Below are 18,941 nucleotides of genomic sequence, written 5' to 3'. Positions count from 1 at the left end.
CCGGGCCCCCAGCGGGCTTAGTTTAAAGCCCGGTGGAGCAGGTCAGCCAGCCTGGCTGAGAAGAGCCTCCTCTCTAGCAAGAGAGGTGGAGGCCATCTCTTCCCAGCAGCTCGCTGCCCCTCTTGCCAATGAGTGGGCTGTGGTAATGGAAGCCAAAGCCTTCCCGATGACACCAGCGCCGCAGTCTTTGGTTAACTACCTGGATCCTCCTCTCCCTCCTCAGCCCATACCCCGAGACTGAGAGGATCAAAGAAAACACTACCTGTGCCCCCAGACCCTTTAGCCCTGCTCCCAAATCCCTGTAGCGCCTCATGACCCAGCTGGGAGCGCTCCGAGCCATGTCATTGGTGCCCACATGAATAAGGAGCATAGGATAGTGGTCAGTGTGCTGGAGGAGCTTAGGGATCTTCTCCGCAATGTCTCGGATGTGAGCCCCCGGGAAGCAGCAGACTTCCCAGGGTAAGGGGTCGGTGTGGCAGATTACCCCCTCAGTCCCCCTCAGGATGGAGTCTCCCATGACAAACACTTTACGTTTTATCTTGGGGAGAGCGGGGGCAGTAGCTGCAGTTGGGCCTGTGTTGCCTGAGGGAGCTGGCAACTCAGCAGGCTCTGCTGGCGCTGCAAGAGGTTCATACCTGTTGCTAAGCTCCGGCGGGGCAGGGGCCTTGGTGTGGCAGACCTTAGGGCCCTTGATCACCGTGGTCCATCCCCCCAACTGGACAGAATGGGAGGTCCCGGAGTCCTCCCTTGTCCTGGAGGGAGACCGTGGTCTACCCTCCAGCTCCCGGGGGAGAAGGGCCTGGCCTGAATATGCTCCTTTCCCCTCTGAAGAGCTAGAGTCCCTCTCTCAGAGGCTGAACTGGATAGCAGTTTCCCGAGGCAGGGCAGTGGATAGCCTGGGTCAGGGTCTCAGAGTCAGAAGGAACCTGGGCTTACCCCACTGTAGAAGCAACACGTATATTGGCTTCCAGGGGGTCCTCAGACAGGCCAGACAAAGCTGGGTGACCCAACCAAACACTTCCCTGGCAGACTCTGTGACACTTAAGAGTGGATGCAGTGGACCAGTATACGGGTGCTTTAACAATAGCAGCTAGGTTCTACAATTTTATAGAAACTGGTACCAAGTGGTACGAAGCCCATGAGCACACCAGCTCTCTGAATTACTACACAGCATCTATGGAACAGATTTGTAACATTTAAAATGTTGTCGCTGGTGGAAAACCTGTGGTAAGGGTAAGCAGGGTAAGACCAGAACTTTCACCCTGAGAGAACTAATATAAAAATCCTGCTAGAGTTTCCATAAAAAAGGAACAGGTGCTATTATCCTCATAGCTATGTGGAGCTGTAATCACATTTCTAATCTGCTTAATAAACTGCCTGGCACAATTAGTCCCAGCTCAAGAAAACTGTAAAAAAGGAATTTCTCCAACTTTCACAGTTCTCCAACTGTTAATGATAATATCTCATGCTCTCCACCTATCTACAGTAGACACTAGGGAAGATCCAATAAACACAGATGAGATAGATAAGGCAAATTTTAAAAGACTATTGCAATGAAGCGAGGGAAAACTGGGTGGTTTAGGGGACTGGTAACAGATTAGGAAGCCTTTATAATAACTAAGTTACCCATTTGAAACAACTCTAGGGGTGCCTATACATGAGCGCAGAGGCTGCTCTGACATGCTGGAATTCAAGCATGTTGGAGCAGACTTGATTAACTGAGTCTGCTGGAGCATGGCAATTGCTGCCCTCCAGCAGCCTCTTGAGTCTCGTGCAGCAGTGACCCTGTGCTTAAAAATGGTGGCAGGGGCACTTGAACTGAAGGTTGTTCAATGAGCTTTAGTTAAAGTGCCGCTGCCACCATTTTTAAGCATGGGGACGCTGATACAGGAGATGTGGGGTGCTTTAATTAGAGTGGCTTTTGGAGCCACTCTAATTAAAGCACCACCCCTGGAGCATATGTAAAAGTGCCCTAGGACACTAAAATCTAGAAGTCGATACTAAGTGAATGGTATTTGTTTGTGTACATGCAATGAGCTGGTGAATTTTGGCTCAGTTCTGCTCATATAGTACATTAAGAGCACATTTATAAATATTTTTAAAGGTTAAAAACCTATCAATATGCTGTAGACTTTAGCAGCTGGTGTTACAGATGAGTGGGAGGTGTTATAGATGATTCCAAACAGCTTTTTGATATTTAGGTCTCTGAAACAATCAAATACAGAATTTAGACATCTATTAACCATGAATTAACTTCTTATAAGTTACTTGTACATGTACCTTTCCTATTATATGAAACTGTAGTTCATACTGCACATATGTTGGCATCACAGAAGTCATAAGTTGGCATTCTTGTGGGCAGGGTTTGGCAAGAGGTGCTCAGGAATGAATGGGCACAACTAACAAACTACTCCTACACATCATCCTTCAGTTGCGGGCTTAAGACACAGGCAGTGGAAGGGTGCTGGACTTCCACTGTCTGTGCTATATTTGTGCTGTTGAGCAGAGGCTGTAAGTGTCTTTATTAGTCTACATGGAACCTTTCCCAAGTACCAGATTTACTTTAAAGTTACAGTATATAATACTCATCAGCTGGCACAGGAATAATGCCCAGCATTATTACAAACCTGCTTCCAATCTACCAACAGCTAGAATTTATTGCAGTTACTTTCAGAGTTGTATTCTGCATGTCAGTCCTTGAGTTCTGCACTCTTATAAAAGGTTATATATCATTTGGAGAAACCAAACTAAGTGAAAAATGTCAAAATCCTATTTTAATGAACATGGATAAAGCGGAAGAGCTATACTAGATTAGTTAAATAGCTCAGAAATTTTAATTCCAAGCCATAATTTCTGTTAATTGATTTTCCATTCTTTCTATCCTTGAAGCTCACAATTGTCTAATGTCCTTATATTATTTGAGGTGATATTAGAATGAGTTTATCAAAAAATCCACCCTGCTTTGCCTCAGAGGAATATATAATCCAATTCTATTTATTTTCAATGTTCAACTCAACCCACAAAAATCAGCTGACTGCACTTAATAAATACAGCAGGTATGCTTCCAATGAACTCTTATCTGTCAATGGGGAGAAGTTCCATCTCATTAGACAGTTACAATGAGCTAACAGAGGTATCCACAGAAATCACTTCATGTTCACATCCTAGAATCGTAAATATGCTCTCTTCTCAACAAACAACAGGAAAACGGATTTTGCTAGTTCACTCCCCAGGAAAGAATTTTTGGTTGTCTGTGCAAAAGCAGAGACGAATTTAAATTTATCTTAAAGAAGTACACAGGAAAAAAGAGAGAGACTAATTTAGGCAACACCTGATATCAGCTACCACCATGCCAAAACATCCGACCTGCTTCCCATAAGCCACAAGAAGATACCAAAGTGGGTTATTTAGGATGTACAACACTGAGCCAATTTAGTTATCTGCTTTCCTAATCTACTTTTGTTAAGGGAAGGTCTTCTACATGGACTAAGCAAGGGTAGCATTTTTCATCCTGATTGTATTTTTTTAGCTGCATACAAATATTGAAGGCATGCTAACTGCATATACTGAAAAAGTTGGAGACAAGAGGGAGAAATGTTGGAGAGATTCTCTCTCCAAATCATTAGCTTTATATTATAGATACTATAGGTTTTAAGAAACACTCTTCTTAAAATGAACCAGGCTATACATACCCAGGTATATCTTTTTCTGGCTATTACCTTACAACCTCTCAAGTGTTGCAGGTATGCTCTGAACATGTCCATGAATTAATAATTTATGTATACTAAATTTGAAAAAAAAATTAAGGAAATAAAATGAAAAAGATGTTATATAAAAATATTTATGTATGTACACACACACAGAGAAACTATCGTGGAGGAATCTTAAGGAAGCGAGTCAAGCACTCCAGAGGTAGGATTTAATGTTGCCCGTGCAGCTTTAACATGGTGCATGGGCACTATGAAATGGCATTTAATTAGAAGATCACCTACTAGCTTTTTCCATAGAGCCCCTCTCTCAGGTGAAAATTTAGTGATATAGATAAATGAGAGGTTAACGCACCAAACTAATGTTAATTTCTAGAAATTCAGAGTCCAATCTTACATAAATTAGATGCAAACAAGTGCAAAAATACCATGTTCTCCAACAATGCACATATGTCCACATTAGGGTCAACAAAATTCTTCTCTTTGGAGCAGCCTCAGCAAAAATAAGTTACAAGCAGCAAGAAGTACATGCAATTAAAGCCTATGAAATGATTAACTCTGCAAAGCAGATTATATGAATGCGTTATTGCAAATAAGTTAGTCACAAAGCCTGGTCTTTTGCCATAATGACCAATGAACCACTTAATTGCAGATCTTCATAAAAGAAGCCTACAGTGAAAACTGGAACATCACAATGGCTTTATGTGGTAAATCATCCAATTTTGAGTACCTCAAATTTTGGGGTTTCTCTTTCAAGAACAATATTTCTTTTAATATTTCTTGGTACTATGTAATATGCATGCAGTAGCAAGTGCACCGATTACTTTACAAACAAAAAAATCTGCATTCTTCAAAACTCTAATTTAGACTTCTGCCTGCTTTTTTTTGAAAGAGTACTCAAAAGTTAACTGAGTCTTTCCAAAGCCTGACACCATCCTTCAGGTCCTTGCTCACTGATCTGTCTACCACCATTGCTCTACATCAGCAATACAGTTTAATGTTTGGTTCTATTTTATCCTATTAGGTTCATGACCAGCTCTTTTGGGACAGAACTATTAACTATGACAAAAAAGTAATAGCTCTACTTGTATAAATCTTCCATGTTTTTTCTAACTTCAATCAAATGAATGCAACCTTCAAATTCACATCTTTACAACCTACACCTTTGGCCTGTCCTTTCATAGCCTCTTTTGAAAGCAAAATTAAAACTAAAATAAGCATTTTATTACAGTATTTCTCAGTTACTTGCAGAGCGATTTCCAAGTGATTTCAAGACAAATGCTACTTGCTATTTCCACCCCAATTCAGGTCATCACTGGTAAGTGGACCAGTAACCAAAAAATAATTACAAAGATGTTAAGTTGTTGAATAAATTCCCTCCATGAGATCTTTATTCTAGCAAATTTAATAATAATGTAAAGTGTCCACTTCAGAGCCCTACAGCAAATATTCCAACCACTGATTAGGTCTGCTAGAGGTAGGGAAACTTCTTGTTATGCTTGCCTGTCAATAGGCTTCAGCACTGCCTAATATGCACTGTCTTTTTAGTTTACATTTCTACTTAGCCTCTCTTTGTTAAAAGTGTCACCAAGGAAGACAGTTTGGAATATGTCCTGCAATGTTGACACCTGTTCTGTAGGACCTTGGTCAAAACTATCAAGTGATTATTATGACTTTGATTATTATGACATGGTTTGGAATCACTATTGACCAGGTATGCCTCTGAAAAGAAAAGTCCTCCTCCTGTTACAAATCCAAGTGTCATTTTGACCTCCTCTACACAAAACCAGGCAGAAAAGGAGCATCAGGAGACTGTAAGAGCAGAGGAAAAATTGATACTCATATGAATTGTAAGCAATATATAACCTGATGTAAACAACCTGTTTTTGCTTAGGTTTTACAAGTCAAATTAAGTGCAGTGTATCCAGCAAGTTCAGGTAGCAGGATATATCTTAAATACTCCAACCTCACCCTTTTTCATTTACCATGATCTTCACAAACAATGTGCACATTCAAATGGGTTGGCTCTTGTCAGGTAGGAAAACGTCTAGGGAATTCTGCAGGCCTAAGTCAATAGCATGTCACAATATAGTTTACTATCCAAATTCCTAAGAAACCACAGACAAAATGGACTCGAGAAGGAATATGCTGAGAATCAACAGAAAGGAGATGGCAAGATAAGAATGCTGTAGAATTAATGCATTTGGCCTGCAGTCAGGGAGGCAGCTTGAGTGGGAGGACAGTCTGCCTCAGAAGGGTGGCTATATCTTGAAGGCAACATTCTTGATCAAATGTTGTATTTAAGACATTAAATTTAACAAAGAATCAATTAAAAAGGTTACAGAACCCTCATGATCCAACCTAAGATTAATATTATGGCTCCTTGTAGCTACCATGACACGCTCCACGGGAGCCACATGTACTGAATCTTAATGTAGATCCTCCAGCTATACAGAGATGCCATTATGTAATATACAGCACTGAAGCATTATGACTGCAATGAAGCAAACACTGTGTCAGTTGTTTTATTGTTTAATCAATCACCTCCTCTGGCAGAGATTAAGAGAGGAGAAAAAGCAGCTCAGTTGCAAAACAAAGTTCTGGAGCAATCTGCTGCCTACCTATTGGGATGGATGAAATCTGACAGTAGAGGTCCAGCATGCGGTTCCCATCTACATCTACAAGGTAGTTTCCTCGGCTCTCCTCGTAATTGCAAAAAAAGTGCACAGCTTCTGCATTCTTAAAAGGAAAAAAAAACAATAATCCAATATATTTAGTATGAGGCAGAACAATCTTATTTTGAAAATGCACACAATGTAAGTGGGGGGAGAGATGCAACACTACCTAATACAATACCTACTTACAATACCTAAGCCCCAAAAGATAAGTATCTTCATTTTATCAGGATTAACTTTGCTGTAGCTTATTACAAACATGGACTGTAAAAAGAACTAAGCATTACTGAGAAAGAGGAAAAAAAGGGAATGCACTATTTTGCACCCATTTTAAGACCCCCTCACTTGAAGCTCTGAAAGCATTTTACCAACCTCAGGGAATTAAATGCATTTAATGATTTGCCCATGGTCCAACAGCGAGTAAGGGCAGAAGTGAAAATAAAACACAATTCTTGAGTCAGTCTGATCCTGCAAATCATCCACATGTGCTGTTTGCAATACACATACATAAACACATGCATATGTAAGCCTGACAGACATTTTTCTTGTGGGAACTGCACGTGCCAATTTATGAGGAAATTTAAACAACTATAAGCATGCATTTCTTCCACATAAGACAAGCATGCACACCAAAACATTGTCCTTTGGGGCAAGGTAACAAAATGGTTATCCTCTGCTTAATAGCAACATTAAAACACAAGTACCACACATAGTAGGTAAAATAAGGTAAATAAAAAAAGGACAGGCATTTATATCTCACAGAACATTTCAACACTAGGAAAAGGTCAGGCAAAGATTTTGTTCTAGTACATATTAAATCGTAATTTAATTGTAAAACATTACGCTCAATTTTTTTATGCAGTGTTACCATATTTACTCAAATAGAAGACAACCACCCTAGTAATTAGATTCTATACATGGAAAATGTATAAATTCACTTAAATTTTCCAGGTATGGAATCTAATTATTGCAAGTCTGCCTTGAATTTGTCCCCTCCCACTGCTACAGCAGGGGAAATAAATCATGGGGGTGGGGGATGGCGGGTCAGGTAGCCCTTTGCTCTCTGCTTTCCCCAACTTTTTCCCTTGGCAGCCCTTTCCCCCTTCTCCTTACTGTCAGACCCTGCTCTCCCTCAGCACAGGAAAGTAAGGAGCAAATTTGAAAACAGTCTTGATACTAAATGTGGCTGTAGCAACTTGCATATAGTACCCACGCACTTCACTTCGTGTATCCCAGAATTGATGCATGATGCCTTTTTTGAAACTGTTGCAAGTTTTAGCACCAGTACTCCATTAACACACTTTTGAGCAGCAGTTTGGCACCTACTTATATGTGGTACAAATAATGTTTTTTTTGCAAAAAATTACATTTCTTTATAAATATATATCTCCCTAGACCTTTAGAGTTCTGTTTCATGATTGATCTGGTTCACTTGACAGTTCATGACACGCAACTACAGGTAAACCATCATCATCCCCATTACAAGAGCCACAAAAACACTTGTCACCACATCCTTTACCCATCACAATCACACAAAAGACCAGCTCAGTGCCCTCTTTCTTCCCCACCACCTCCCTCCCAAATCCCTTGCCAGCTTCCCCAGTCCTTTCACTCATTGTCACCACCATCATCAGCACTCTCTCTGGTGATCCCGCCTCTGAACAGTCAGTGCCAGTCTTTTCTCTTCCACCGGTCAAAGCGAGCTGGAGGGGCCCCTTGCTGCTTGGACAGGTGTCCGAAGAGCATCACCTCTCTGGTGAGGGTCTCAACCACTGTCACCATCACAAGTATGATTACTCTCCTCCATGCCTGCCTGGCTTATGGGCAGTTCCAGAGAAGGTGGTCAATTGTTTCCTCCTTCCACTGGCAGGTTTGCCTGGGGCAGTTCAGTGGGCTTTTCTGCCCCTCTCTGTCTCTCAGCACCCACACAGGGAATACCCAGTGGGCTACCTGCCAGTTCAAGTCTTGGAGGAAGGTTCACTCCCACAGCCTGGCAGCTGTCACCAGGTGGCATGCCCATGGCTCAAAGTCTGTCCCTTGCCCTTACTACCTCCTGCATCTGTGGTTATGTGGTACAAATTACACATGACATTAGTCCAAGACCAAAGGCTCATGATATAGCCCGTAGTTCATCAGGCTGGGCCCCACTGGACTCAACAGCATCTCAAGCCACAGTGACCCCACAGCTCACAACTGCTCAAAATGCATGTCTCCTCCAGATAGCCCCAGGAAGGAGTCACAAGCTAATTAGACTCATGACTGGAACCAGGTGTTCTTGTCACAAGTCTTGGGATACTCCAAAAACTTACATGCAGATGAGGCACAGGGCAACTTAGTCTGGCTTCATCTCATGGAGGGCAGGGCCACACTAAGCATATGTGCCAGGGTGAAAGAGGGGGAGACAGAAGGATTCTGCATGAACGGTATCAAATGTCATGGCTCACCATGACTTGAAAAAGAGTCAGCAGTGAGGGGGACTGCGCTTAATGGTCACTACCATATGTGTTACCCAGATGGGCTATATTAACCTATTCTTGTGATTGGGCAAACATTCTGATTGAAACCTGTCTGGGTCGTGTCTTTCATAGTCATGCTCAGCGTTGGCTGCATTTAATCAGCTTCATAGTAGGTTTCCATTGCTGAGCACCTGCTACTTTTGGCTGCAGTTTAGTGATACACAATATATTTAGTGAAATTTCCTTGTATGTAATTATAAGACGAGAGGCTTTTTCTTGTATTTGAGTAAATATGGCACATCTTTCCTGCCTACTTTGGCAGCCTGAACCTAAAGCTATAACATTTGATTTCAAAAACAGAAATGCTGAGAGATTAACTGAAAGAAAAAAAGAAACTTAAATTACCTGAATTCCATTTAGCTCTTTCATTAATTCCTGTAAGATAAAACAAACAGCCTCATCAATTTAACCACTAAACACAGTGGGTTATTTATTTATTTTTAAATATACACATCAATTGCATGCAGTTTTTCATGACTAATGGGAAAATTCACTTGCCATGTGCAATTTGCAATGTCTATGTTTGGAAGATGTGGAAAATATTTTTTTTTTCAGCTGCCCAATTTGCATAAAAATTGTGTGTATCCTCTCTAAAACCTTTAACCTGGATTTTGTAAAATTGGAGTGATCTGTATTATGACTAGGGACAGAAATTACACATACATCGGTGATCAGAAACTGGTTCAAATCTGTAACGCAACGGAAGTTCAGTGCACATAAACTGCTTTCAAAATGGCCAAAATCAGTTTAAGATAAACCTAGATGGACATAGTAACAGACTCAACTGATTTAGGTTAAATCAGTTTACTGAACTTCTTTCCAAGATCCCCTCAAGATTCAAGTTAACTCACAGCCCCCCCCCAGCATCCCAGGATGCTTTGCACTTCCCCTGCAAACTCCCCTTGCTGGATTGGTGGGCTAGTGTTGGTCCAAATTGTCTGCTCTAGCTGAGCAGGGAGGTGTGCTCAAGCACTGCCTGGCTTCTGGCCTGGGCCACTGCAGGCACGTGGCTGCATTTCCAGAATCAAAAGTGAATGTCTGTTCACTTGCTTATCAGTTCAATCTACACAGCTCAGATTAACCTGCGAAGATTAAATCAATCCAGCTTTAGGCTTTATGGCTGTCTGTAATTAGCCTATGAAACAGAAGCAACAATCCAGACAGAAAGGGAAAAAACAGCCCAAAAAGAGAGCTGTAAATGCATAAATGAGGGATTCAAACGTAATAGTTATAACTGATAGTGGCCTTTTATTAGCATCTAGGATTGACATTGGTCCCTGTACATACCCAGTGAAGTCAGCGGGACTCTGCACAGGTGGAGTCAGCCCCAAATTGGTTACATTTATTTTGAGTGAACTACACTCCATGTAGAGGAGGAGGAGGAAAAGCAGTAATTGCAAAACAAGTCTTTCAACAGAGAACAAAGGAGTTTTGTTAAGACTGTCTGAGCCCCCAGGTACTATTAGCAGATTTTCCTACTACTTAAGCAGAGCTGATTTAATGGATTCTGTTAAATATCTGATTCCACCCAAGCAAAAGAATGTCCAGCTCTCTTCAGTGCCAAAACCAACGCATTAATTTGTAATAAGCACAGCCAATCCTGTGTTTCACTGGAGAATGTGTCCAGGGAATGCTCTTGGCTCACCACTGAAGGAGAGATTTCTATAGATTGACATCCACTTGTTTCTAATTCTTGTTTAATGCAAGCAATAGCTATTAGGAACGCTTGAAATTAAATACAAAGGGCAAAATCTTTTTGATCAAAATGGTAAGGCTGTACAGACACACCACTTTCTTAGCAACACTGTTGTGCATATGCCAAGGATAAGCAGAACAATAGGGATAATAGCTTTCCTACCTAAGAAGAAAAATTTGTCTTCAAATGTTCTGATAGACAACCCAACATATCTGCATAACCTTTGCTTTATCAATCATCATAGTTTGGATCCAAATTCAGGCACAACTGCTTTGCTACTGCTAGGAATTCCACTCAAACATGCTCATTAGCAGTTTCTTCCCTTGTAGGTTCTCATTGGTAAAAATGAGTTTAGAAAGTTGCAAAATTGCAATTAAAATAATCATTGTCCCTAACCATTATGTCTACTAGGCACCGCATTTTCAGTTTGATCACTCAAAACACAGCTACTTTGGACAAAATCCACAAACCATCATACTCTGTGAACTTACTCTGGATCTAGGCCCAGGAACCTCTGTCTTCATTAAAGGTCCATCATAATCAAAATCCAAATCAATTTTAGCTGCAGCCTGACTGATAGACCTGTGTCCTGCAAGAATTAAAGAGAAGAAAAATTGATGATAAACTTTGCTTTTATATCAGACCTATTACGCTCCCCTCAAAATAAATACCTGGTTCTCCATCTGGATAAAGATATCTCATAGCAGAAGACAGCTAGCTGCACTTGCTGAAGAGAATTTAAGACCCAATTTTAATCCTGCCTTAGGCTAATGCAGGTCATGAGAGATCTTGGCCTTAGGTCCATGCAAGTGTGATGGGCCACTGGAAGTGATTTAGTCCAGGGGTTTTGAAAGGGTAAAAGATGATTGGAGGGCTTGGAATTTCCTTTCCTCACCAATCAGGCCCCAGAGACTCACCCCTCATGTCCCCTGATTGGCCTCTTGGGTCATCTGGAGGGGGATAAAAGGAGCAGCGCAGCTGACTCAGGGGAGACCAGTGAGGGACCACAAGGAAGGAGTTTCAAAGAGTTGGCTAAGAGCTGGGCCAGCGGGGTGGAAGCAGTTGCCCCAGAAGAGCCTGAAGGAGTGGGACCTGCAGGCAGCAGTTGGACCCTCAGCAGCGCGGTGTGTGGCCGGCAGGAAAGTCTCCCCACTGGGCTCCAGGATCCCGTACTAGAGGCTGCGGCCAGCAGGAGAGGTTCCCCCGCTCCAGCAAGGATCTCAGCAGCGACCTGAGAGGTTCCCAGCCCTACTTCCAGCTCCTCCAGCAAGAGGTCAGGCAGCTTGACACGAAGCAGGGGCTCCTGGAAAATCAAGACCCCTAGCAGCTTGGAGCAATAGCACCATTGTGTGGAAGAGTTTCTGCCTCCCATGTGGGAGATCTGAGTTCAAGTCCCAGCTGGGGTGAGTGAAGTAACAGGGAGAAATTCTTGCTACAGTGGAAAGGGGTCATTGTGTTTTCCCTCTTCCCCGCACCCCTTCTAGGTACCTAGGCTGTACATTTCTTGTTATTTGATGTTTTGTATTTTGTGCCTTTTATATTTCACCCACCAGTATGGTTTGTTCTGCTGTTTGTGTTTTATATTTTGTTAACCCCATCTTTTGCCAACTGGATGAATATGTCTATGATTCTAAGTGTCTAACTTTTGTTGAATCCTGCTCCCTCGGGGCATTGTAGTGTCCCCTATACCCCCTGGTTTATACCTGTTATGTTCCCACTACTGTTCTCTCCATTAAAAGGTATATGGTTAAGTTCCCATTGGTGATCTGGCTCTGCTCTATAGGGGGAGGAGGGTCTCTACACCTCCCACAGTGCTTGTGTATTTGCCCCAATCCCTTCAGTTGGAGATGGGGTACATCTTGGAGAACAAAGGGAATATCTTACTGCTTGGGAAAGGGGGACTGGGGTTGAGAAATCCTAGATTAGCTCTTCACCTCTACTGCTGACACAATGTATTATCATCTCAAGTAAGTCTTATCCCCCGACTTCCCCATTTGTAAAACTGGAATGATTCATTACCAGTAGAACTGAGCGAAACTGAAGACTGGTTTAAAACAACAGTAAGGAATAATCTTGGAAAAGAAAATCTATGCATCAGAAAATAAAACAGCTTTGCTTTAAAAAAAAAGGGTGGGGGGATGGAGGAGCGTATGAGGGTAGAGAATGGATTCTGTATGAGCCTGAAGACAAGCTCTGAGATGTGGGTCAGTGATCATTTTTATTCTGACCTATGATTAGACTACTGTTGTCTGGCACGAACGCAGTATAGGAAAGAAAACAGGCTGCCAAATGAGGCTGAAAGGCAGTAAACTCCCTTTCTTCATCAATAACAGGCTCCACTCGCATTTTGTAATGAATTACTGCAAAATGCTGGGTTTATATATGTTTCAAAAGCACAAAAAACCAGCATTTTGTCTGCTACCTGCCCTAAAACTGCAATATACAATTCTCATGTGTAAACGAGCCTAGAAAATAAACTGCATCTGGTATGTATTAAACAGCAGTATTAAATCTGCAGTGTTCATAGCTTATAAGAAAGAGGAAAAAGTGGATTTCTTAAAGGATTTCAATTTTTCCCTGTCTCCTCTCTCTCAGACTTTCACCTGATCCTGAGACCAAATGTAATGCGGAACACAAGCATGTGGCCTGTCCAGGACAACTTGTAAAGGAGAAGGATCTGACCAGGCCACCAAGATAATATTCTGGTGAGGGAAGGAAATCAGGGTGCAGACCAATAGCTATTATTGCTAGCCTGCCAGCACACAGCGTGCATCAATGACTGAACAACCACCTTGTATCCTGAGAATATCAACAAAAGACATTTTTTTTACCCAGTTTTTACTATCTTATCTCTTTGTTCCCTTTGCACATTTGTTTTGTGAAATTTTGTGAAGTTGATATAATCTGGTTAGAAGATAAAGAATAAAATCAGAAGTCATATGGTCTGCTGGGGAAGAATCAGCATGGTTTGCATAAATGGAAATCCTGTCTCACTAACCTGCTGGAGTCCTTTGTGGGGGTTAACGAGCACACAATATATTAAGGTTTTAAAAAAGCTTTTGAAAAGGTCCCTCACCAAAGGCTTTTTAAAAAACTGGAGCTGCCACAGGACTGGAGGGGAAGGTTCTTTCATGGATGGAGAGGCGGTTAAAAGATATGAAGTGGAGGGTAGGACTAAATGGTCACTTTTTCAGGATGGATGGAAGTCAAAAGCAGGGTCCTGCAGAGATCTGTGCTAGGCCCAATTTTGTTCAACAGCTGCTACACCCAGGAGAGACTTAAAAGGCTAGGACTCTTCAGTTCAGAAAGGAGAAGGTTGAGGAGGGATATGACAGGGGTCTATAAAATAAGGAAGGCTGCAGACTGAGAGAACAGGGAACTGTTATTCACTAAGTCCCAGAATACTAGAAATAGGGAGCACCCACCAAAATTAGTACACAACAGGTTTAAAATTAACAATAGAAAATATATATTTTTTTTTACAAAAAAGAAAGATAGAAAAAAAGGTGTAGTTAACGTGTGGACTTCATGGTCACAGGAGGTGATAGAGGCAGATAGCATAACCAGATTAAAAAAGGGACTAGTCAAATTCATGGATGAAATATCTATTAGTAGCTGTTGAACAGAACAGTTGAAGATATTTCCTCTGTCATCTCGACACCAATAATGTTAGATGCCAGGGAGGGTAATAAATACAGAATAAATCACCCCCAAGATATCTGGTTCAATGCTCTGCCTCTAAAGCGTTCACCTCTGCCACTGCGGAAGACAGGATACCCAGGCTAGATGGACCATTGGTCTGACCCAGTATGACACTCCTTATGTTCTTAAATGCCTGAATATAGCCACCATTGTCACAGTAAATCAGTCTGAAATTTTAATTTAACAACAGAATTAACCTTTATTTCCCAGTAAGGAGGATTGCTGAATTAAAGACTAATTGAATATCCTCTTTCTGGCAAGGGGACTCAAAAGTTTTGATAAAGTTTGTCTTGTGTAACCAATTTCAAAATACAGGAAACCCTTGCTATTCACGAATCTGCTATTCCCAGATTTGAATATTCACGGTGCGCCGCACCAATGGGGTAGGTTGAGGCAAGCACTGCCGCGGCTTCCTCTGATGCTGCGCTGAGCTCCTGCCTCTGCATAAGCCAGGCACGGAGTGCTGCACGGGGTAGGGGAGAGCAGAACCGGGGAGAGTGGAGCAGAGAGCAGAGCCGGGCGGCTGAAGGGGGAGGGCAGAGCCAGGCAGGCAAAGAGCGAGTACCGGGGACGGGGAAGGAGGTGGCAGTGGCATCTTCTCCCCTGGAGGCAGCTGTGGTCAGTCCCCTGGTGCTGCGGGGGAGCCCCGTGCTTCCAGGTTTTCGTTGGCGGGGGGGAGCAGGGGGCGTCTGTGGGGTCTGACGGGGAGCCCCATCAGTATTAGGGGATATCACCATTCGTGGGGATCTCCAGAATGGATCCCCCGCGAGTAGCGAGGGTCTCCTGTACTTTATGTTTGGATTTAAGATCTTTTTTCTCTTGTGGGTCCCAACTAATACATTTCCAAACTTTTGAATGCATTTGTTAATGTCTTTAACCTATACTTAAGCAGTTTACAGTCTTTGCAGCATGGAGCAGTCAAAGTTGCAAACCAAGTTTGGTGTTGTACAAGGATGAAAAATCACATGAATGTTTTTCAATCTCTGAGCTCATTTATTTTGTTTAAACTAATACAACAGGGGTCACCAAGCATAAAGGTGTGGCAGTAATAATCAAAAGGGGAGATTTTAGGGCATGAACAGAGACTTGAGCTCCTAGGATACAAATAACGGAAGTGGAAAACTTTGGAAGACATGGATTACATGTTTGGGGAGAAAATGAAGCTGATCCCTACATCACAGGGTTAAACAATAAGGAGGCTTGTGGTGTGCCCAACTGACAGAACATGGAAAAGGTTGATAAGCTCAGTACTAACCAAACTAAGTATAAGTTCTCAACAGGCACACATGTTACCTCCAAAGTAGTATGGGAGTTAGATGATCACAGTAAGAAAAACAGTCCTGAAAACACTGTCAGGGCACCAAGAAAAGGGAGACAAATTTGCCTCTATACTGTACCATGACACTGACTTTATGCTCAATAATTGCAAACTTAAACATTTTATCCAGACTTTCAGCTATAGGGCACTTACAACCATTTCTCTGGCATAATTTATCTGGTATAAATTAATTTAAAGCCACATAACTGATTCAGAGCTTCAGTAGCACTATCCCTACCTCAAGTTGATATGTGGAAGATGGACTGTGAATGTAGATTTGTTGGAGGAGATTTTGGAATTATCATTTACCCACATCATGTTGAGTGCCAGAAGCAGTACCGCCAAGTGCCCATGAGACAAAACAACATGACACAACATATCAGAGCTCCAGGAAGATTTGCATATGAGAAGGCAGGCAAATGCCCAGATTTGTGAAAACCATCCTGTTGCAGAGTGCAGCATTTTTGGTCAAGCAGTTTCTTGGTTGTCCAACTTCTAACTTTACTCTAGATTAATTCTACTGAAGAAAAACTCCAATTACTCCAAAGAGCCTCCCCAGAAGCTCATGAATACCCACATCTCGCAAGAGGTTAAACTCACTTAACCCTACAGAAACAATGGCAAGAGTCTCACAGCTGTGTTTGTCATACACTACTCTATTTCTGTGCCATCTTTGTATAATGGTGGCATAACTAGTGGGCATCATGGCAGAACTATTCCACTTAAATAGCCTACTGGCTCCAGAAGCTCATCCAAAGCTACACAATTCATAGCTACTTTACCCATATTTAATAACAAGGCTATAAAGCCAAATATTGCACTAGAAGACACGATAGAGCAAATTAAACTTTTTAGTCCCGTCCCCACCCATACAATGAAAAACACAAGTGATCCCTGTGCCATAAAACTGTGCTCTTCTCCTCCAGCTCTGCACTTTTCAGTGTCAAGCAGCTTGGTTTTTGCTCTGTGACCAAAGACAAAGCTTGTTCCATACACCTATTTGCTATCTTGTATTTTTTCCTGAAGTCTCTCCTGCCCCTACAAAGTCTTACTGACTTCTTCAAAGCTAAGAGCCAATTCCTTTTCTCTCCTCCCCAACCATAACTTTGACCTCTTATCTACCCCAGGCTCAGCATCCCATGCAATCTTTTATAACCTACATCACACACACAATTTCCTAATGAAGATGCTCTCTGTGCATCTTGTCAACTTCATGTTTTTCCTCCCCGCACCATCTCTCTCTTCTGTGGGTTCTTCACTAAGTCATTACCATCTCTGCATCCAAAACCTTTTTCAATTCTCTTTTCTAATGAGACACACACAGAAACAAGACACCAAAACATTATTCAGTTCATAAAATCTTATTCCAACAACTGTGCACAGGTCTTTAGTGAACGTTCTTGTGGTTTCCAACCAATTCTGCACCATCCTCCATTGTGCTGTTTCTGGTGCTCTTCCATAAACCTCAAATGAAACTAGACAAAGTTCCTAAGGGCAGGGACCAAGTCTAGTTTATCTGGAGTGCGAGGTGCACAGCGTACCCTTTGAACACCATAAACAGTAATCACTTTGTGGCTGCTGTCTCAAGTTCAGCTTGCAATAGAAAAATTAAAAGAAAATACATAATGAAATAAACCTACCTGGAAGTAACATAAAGGATATGCTGACACTGCATGGTGCAGTGCCCAACATATACATGGTGCCGTACTGGAGAGGTACCCAGCCTAGATCTGCATGGCAGCACTCCAGCTACAACTGTGGGCTCCACAGTGGCTAGTTTAGCCTTGTCAGGACACATTTGCTACTTCCAGTATTCAAATTGGTTTGATTGGATTCTGATTTTATTTGTTTGATGAGTATCACTTAATTTGTTTAAACCCAAGCCTTTAATACCCCTGTACACTGAAAGTAAAAAACACACAACAGTGAAACCACTGCTCATTAAAGATCGGCAATATCCTGAGGGATACCCAGCATGGGTTTGTTGTGGGTAGGTCTTGCTTGACTAATCTCATTTCCTTCTACGACCAGGTGACCTATCACTTGGACAAGGGAGAATAAATTGATGTCATATATCTTGACTTCAAAAAAGCCTTCGATCTGGTATCCTACGATCACCTCTTGGTGAAACTGGCCAACTGCGGCCTCGGGTCCACCACGATCCACTGGTTGGGGAACTGGCTCTGTGGTCATATCCAGAGGGTGGTGGTTGATGGAAGTCAATCATCATGGTGCCCTGTGACCAGTGGGTTCCCCCAAGGCTCTATCCTTGGACCTATATTGTTCAACAACTTCATTAATGATGTAGACATTGGAGTCAGAAGTGAACTGGCCAAGTTCACCAATGATACCAAACTCTGGGGTAAAGCATCCACACCTGAGGACAGGAGGGTGATCCAGGCTGACCTTGACAGGCTCAGGAAATGTGCAGATAAGAACCTGAGGGTGTTAAAGCCGAAAAATGCAAGGTTCTCCACCCTGGGAGGAAAAACCTGCAGTATGCTTATAGGCTTGGCAGTGCTACACTGGCTAGCACTACGGATGAAAGGGACTTGGGGGGTCATGACTGACCACAAGATAAACATAAGCCTTCAATATGATGCTGCAGCTAGTAAAGCGAGCAAAACGCTGGCTTGCATCCATAGATGCTTCTCAAGCAAATCCTGGGATGTCATTCTCCCCTTGTACTCGGCCTTGGTGAGGCCACAGCTGGAGTACTGTGTCCAGTTTTGGACTCCACAATTCAAAAAGAATATGGAAAGCTTGAGAGAGTCCAGAGGAGAGCCACGCACATGATCAGAGGTCAGGAAAACAGACCTTATGATGACAGGCTAAGAGATATGGGACTCTTCAGCCTGGAAAAGTGCAGGCTCAGGAGTGATCTGGTGGCCACCTATAAGTTTATAAGGGGTGTTCACCAGGATCTGGGGAAACGTTTGTTCACCAGAGCACCCCAAGGGATGACAAGGTCGAATGATTTTAAAGTCCTGCAAAACCTTTCAGGCTGGGCATGAGGAAGAAGTTCTTTACTATCCGAGTCCCCAAGGTTTGGAATAGCCTGCCATCGGAGGTCATTCAAGTACCTACTTTGAACACCTTCAAAAGAAATTTGGATGTTTTTCTTGCTAGGATCCTATGACCCCAGCTGACTTCCTGCCCCTGGGGTAGGGGGATGGACTCAATGATCTTCTGAGGTCCCTTCATAATTTCATAGTTGGTAGGGTTGGAAAGGACCTAAGCAGATCATCTAGTCCGACCCCCTGCCATGGGCAGGAAAGGATGCTGGGGTCAAATGACCCCAGCTAGGCGGTTGTATAGACTCCTTTT

At 42.5% G+C, this 18,941-nt stretch overlaps 1 protein-coding gene across 7 annotated transcripts in view; it reads right to left on the bottom strand.

Annotated features, from left to right (window-relative positions):
• ABAT (4-aminobutyrate aminotransferase) overlaps positions 1-18,941 on the bottom strand; it is a 140,185-nt gene that overhangs the window by 53,533 nt on the left and 67,711 nt on the right. For all 7 annotated transcript variants that reach the window (XM_006015493.3, XM_025203103.1, XM_025203111.1 and 4 more), the window contains 3 exons: positions 11,086-11,183; positions 9,244-9,273; positions 6,329-6,446 (listed from right to left, as the gene is read on the bottom strand). In XM_006015493.3, coding sequence (XP_006015555.1) covers positions 6,329-6,446; positions 9,244-9,273; positions 11,086-11,183 — 246 coding nt within the window. The remainder of the gene's footprint in view (positions 1-6,328; positions 6,447-9,243; positions 9,274-11,085; positions 11,184-18,941) is intronic.

This window comes from Alligator sinensis, unplaced genomic scaffold (assembly GCF_000455745.1).
Source record: "Alligator sinensis unplaced genomic scaffold, ASM45574v1 scaffold73_1, whole genome shotgun sequence".
NCBI lineage: Eukaryota > Metazoa > Chordata > Crocodylia > Alligatoridae > Alligator > Alligator sinensis.
This window is presented reverse-complemented; position numbering and strand designations above follow the sequence as displayed.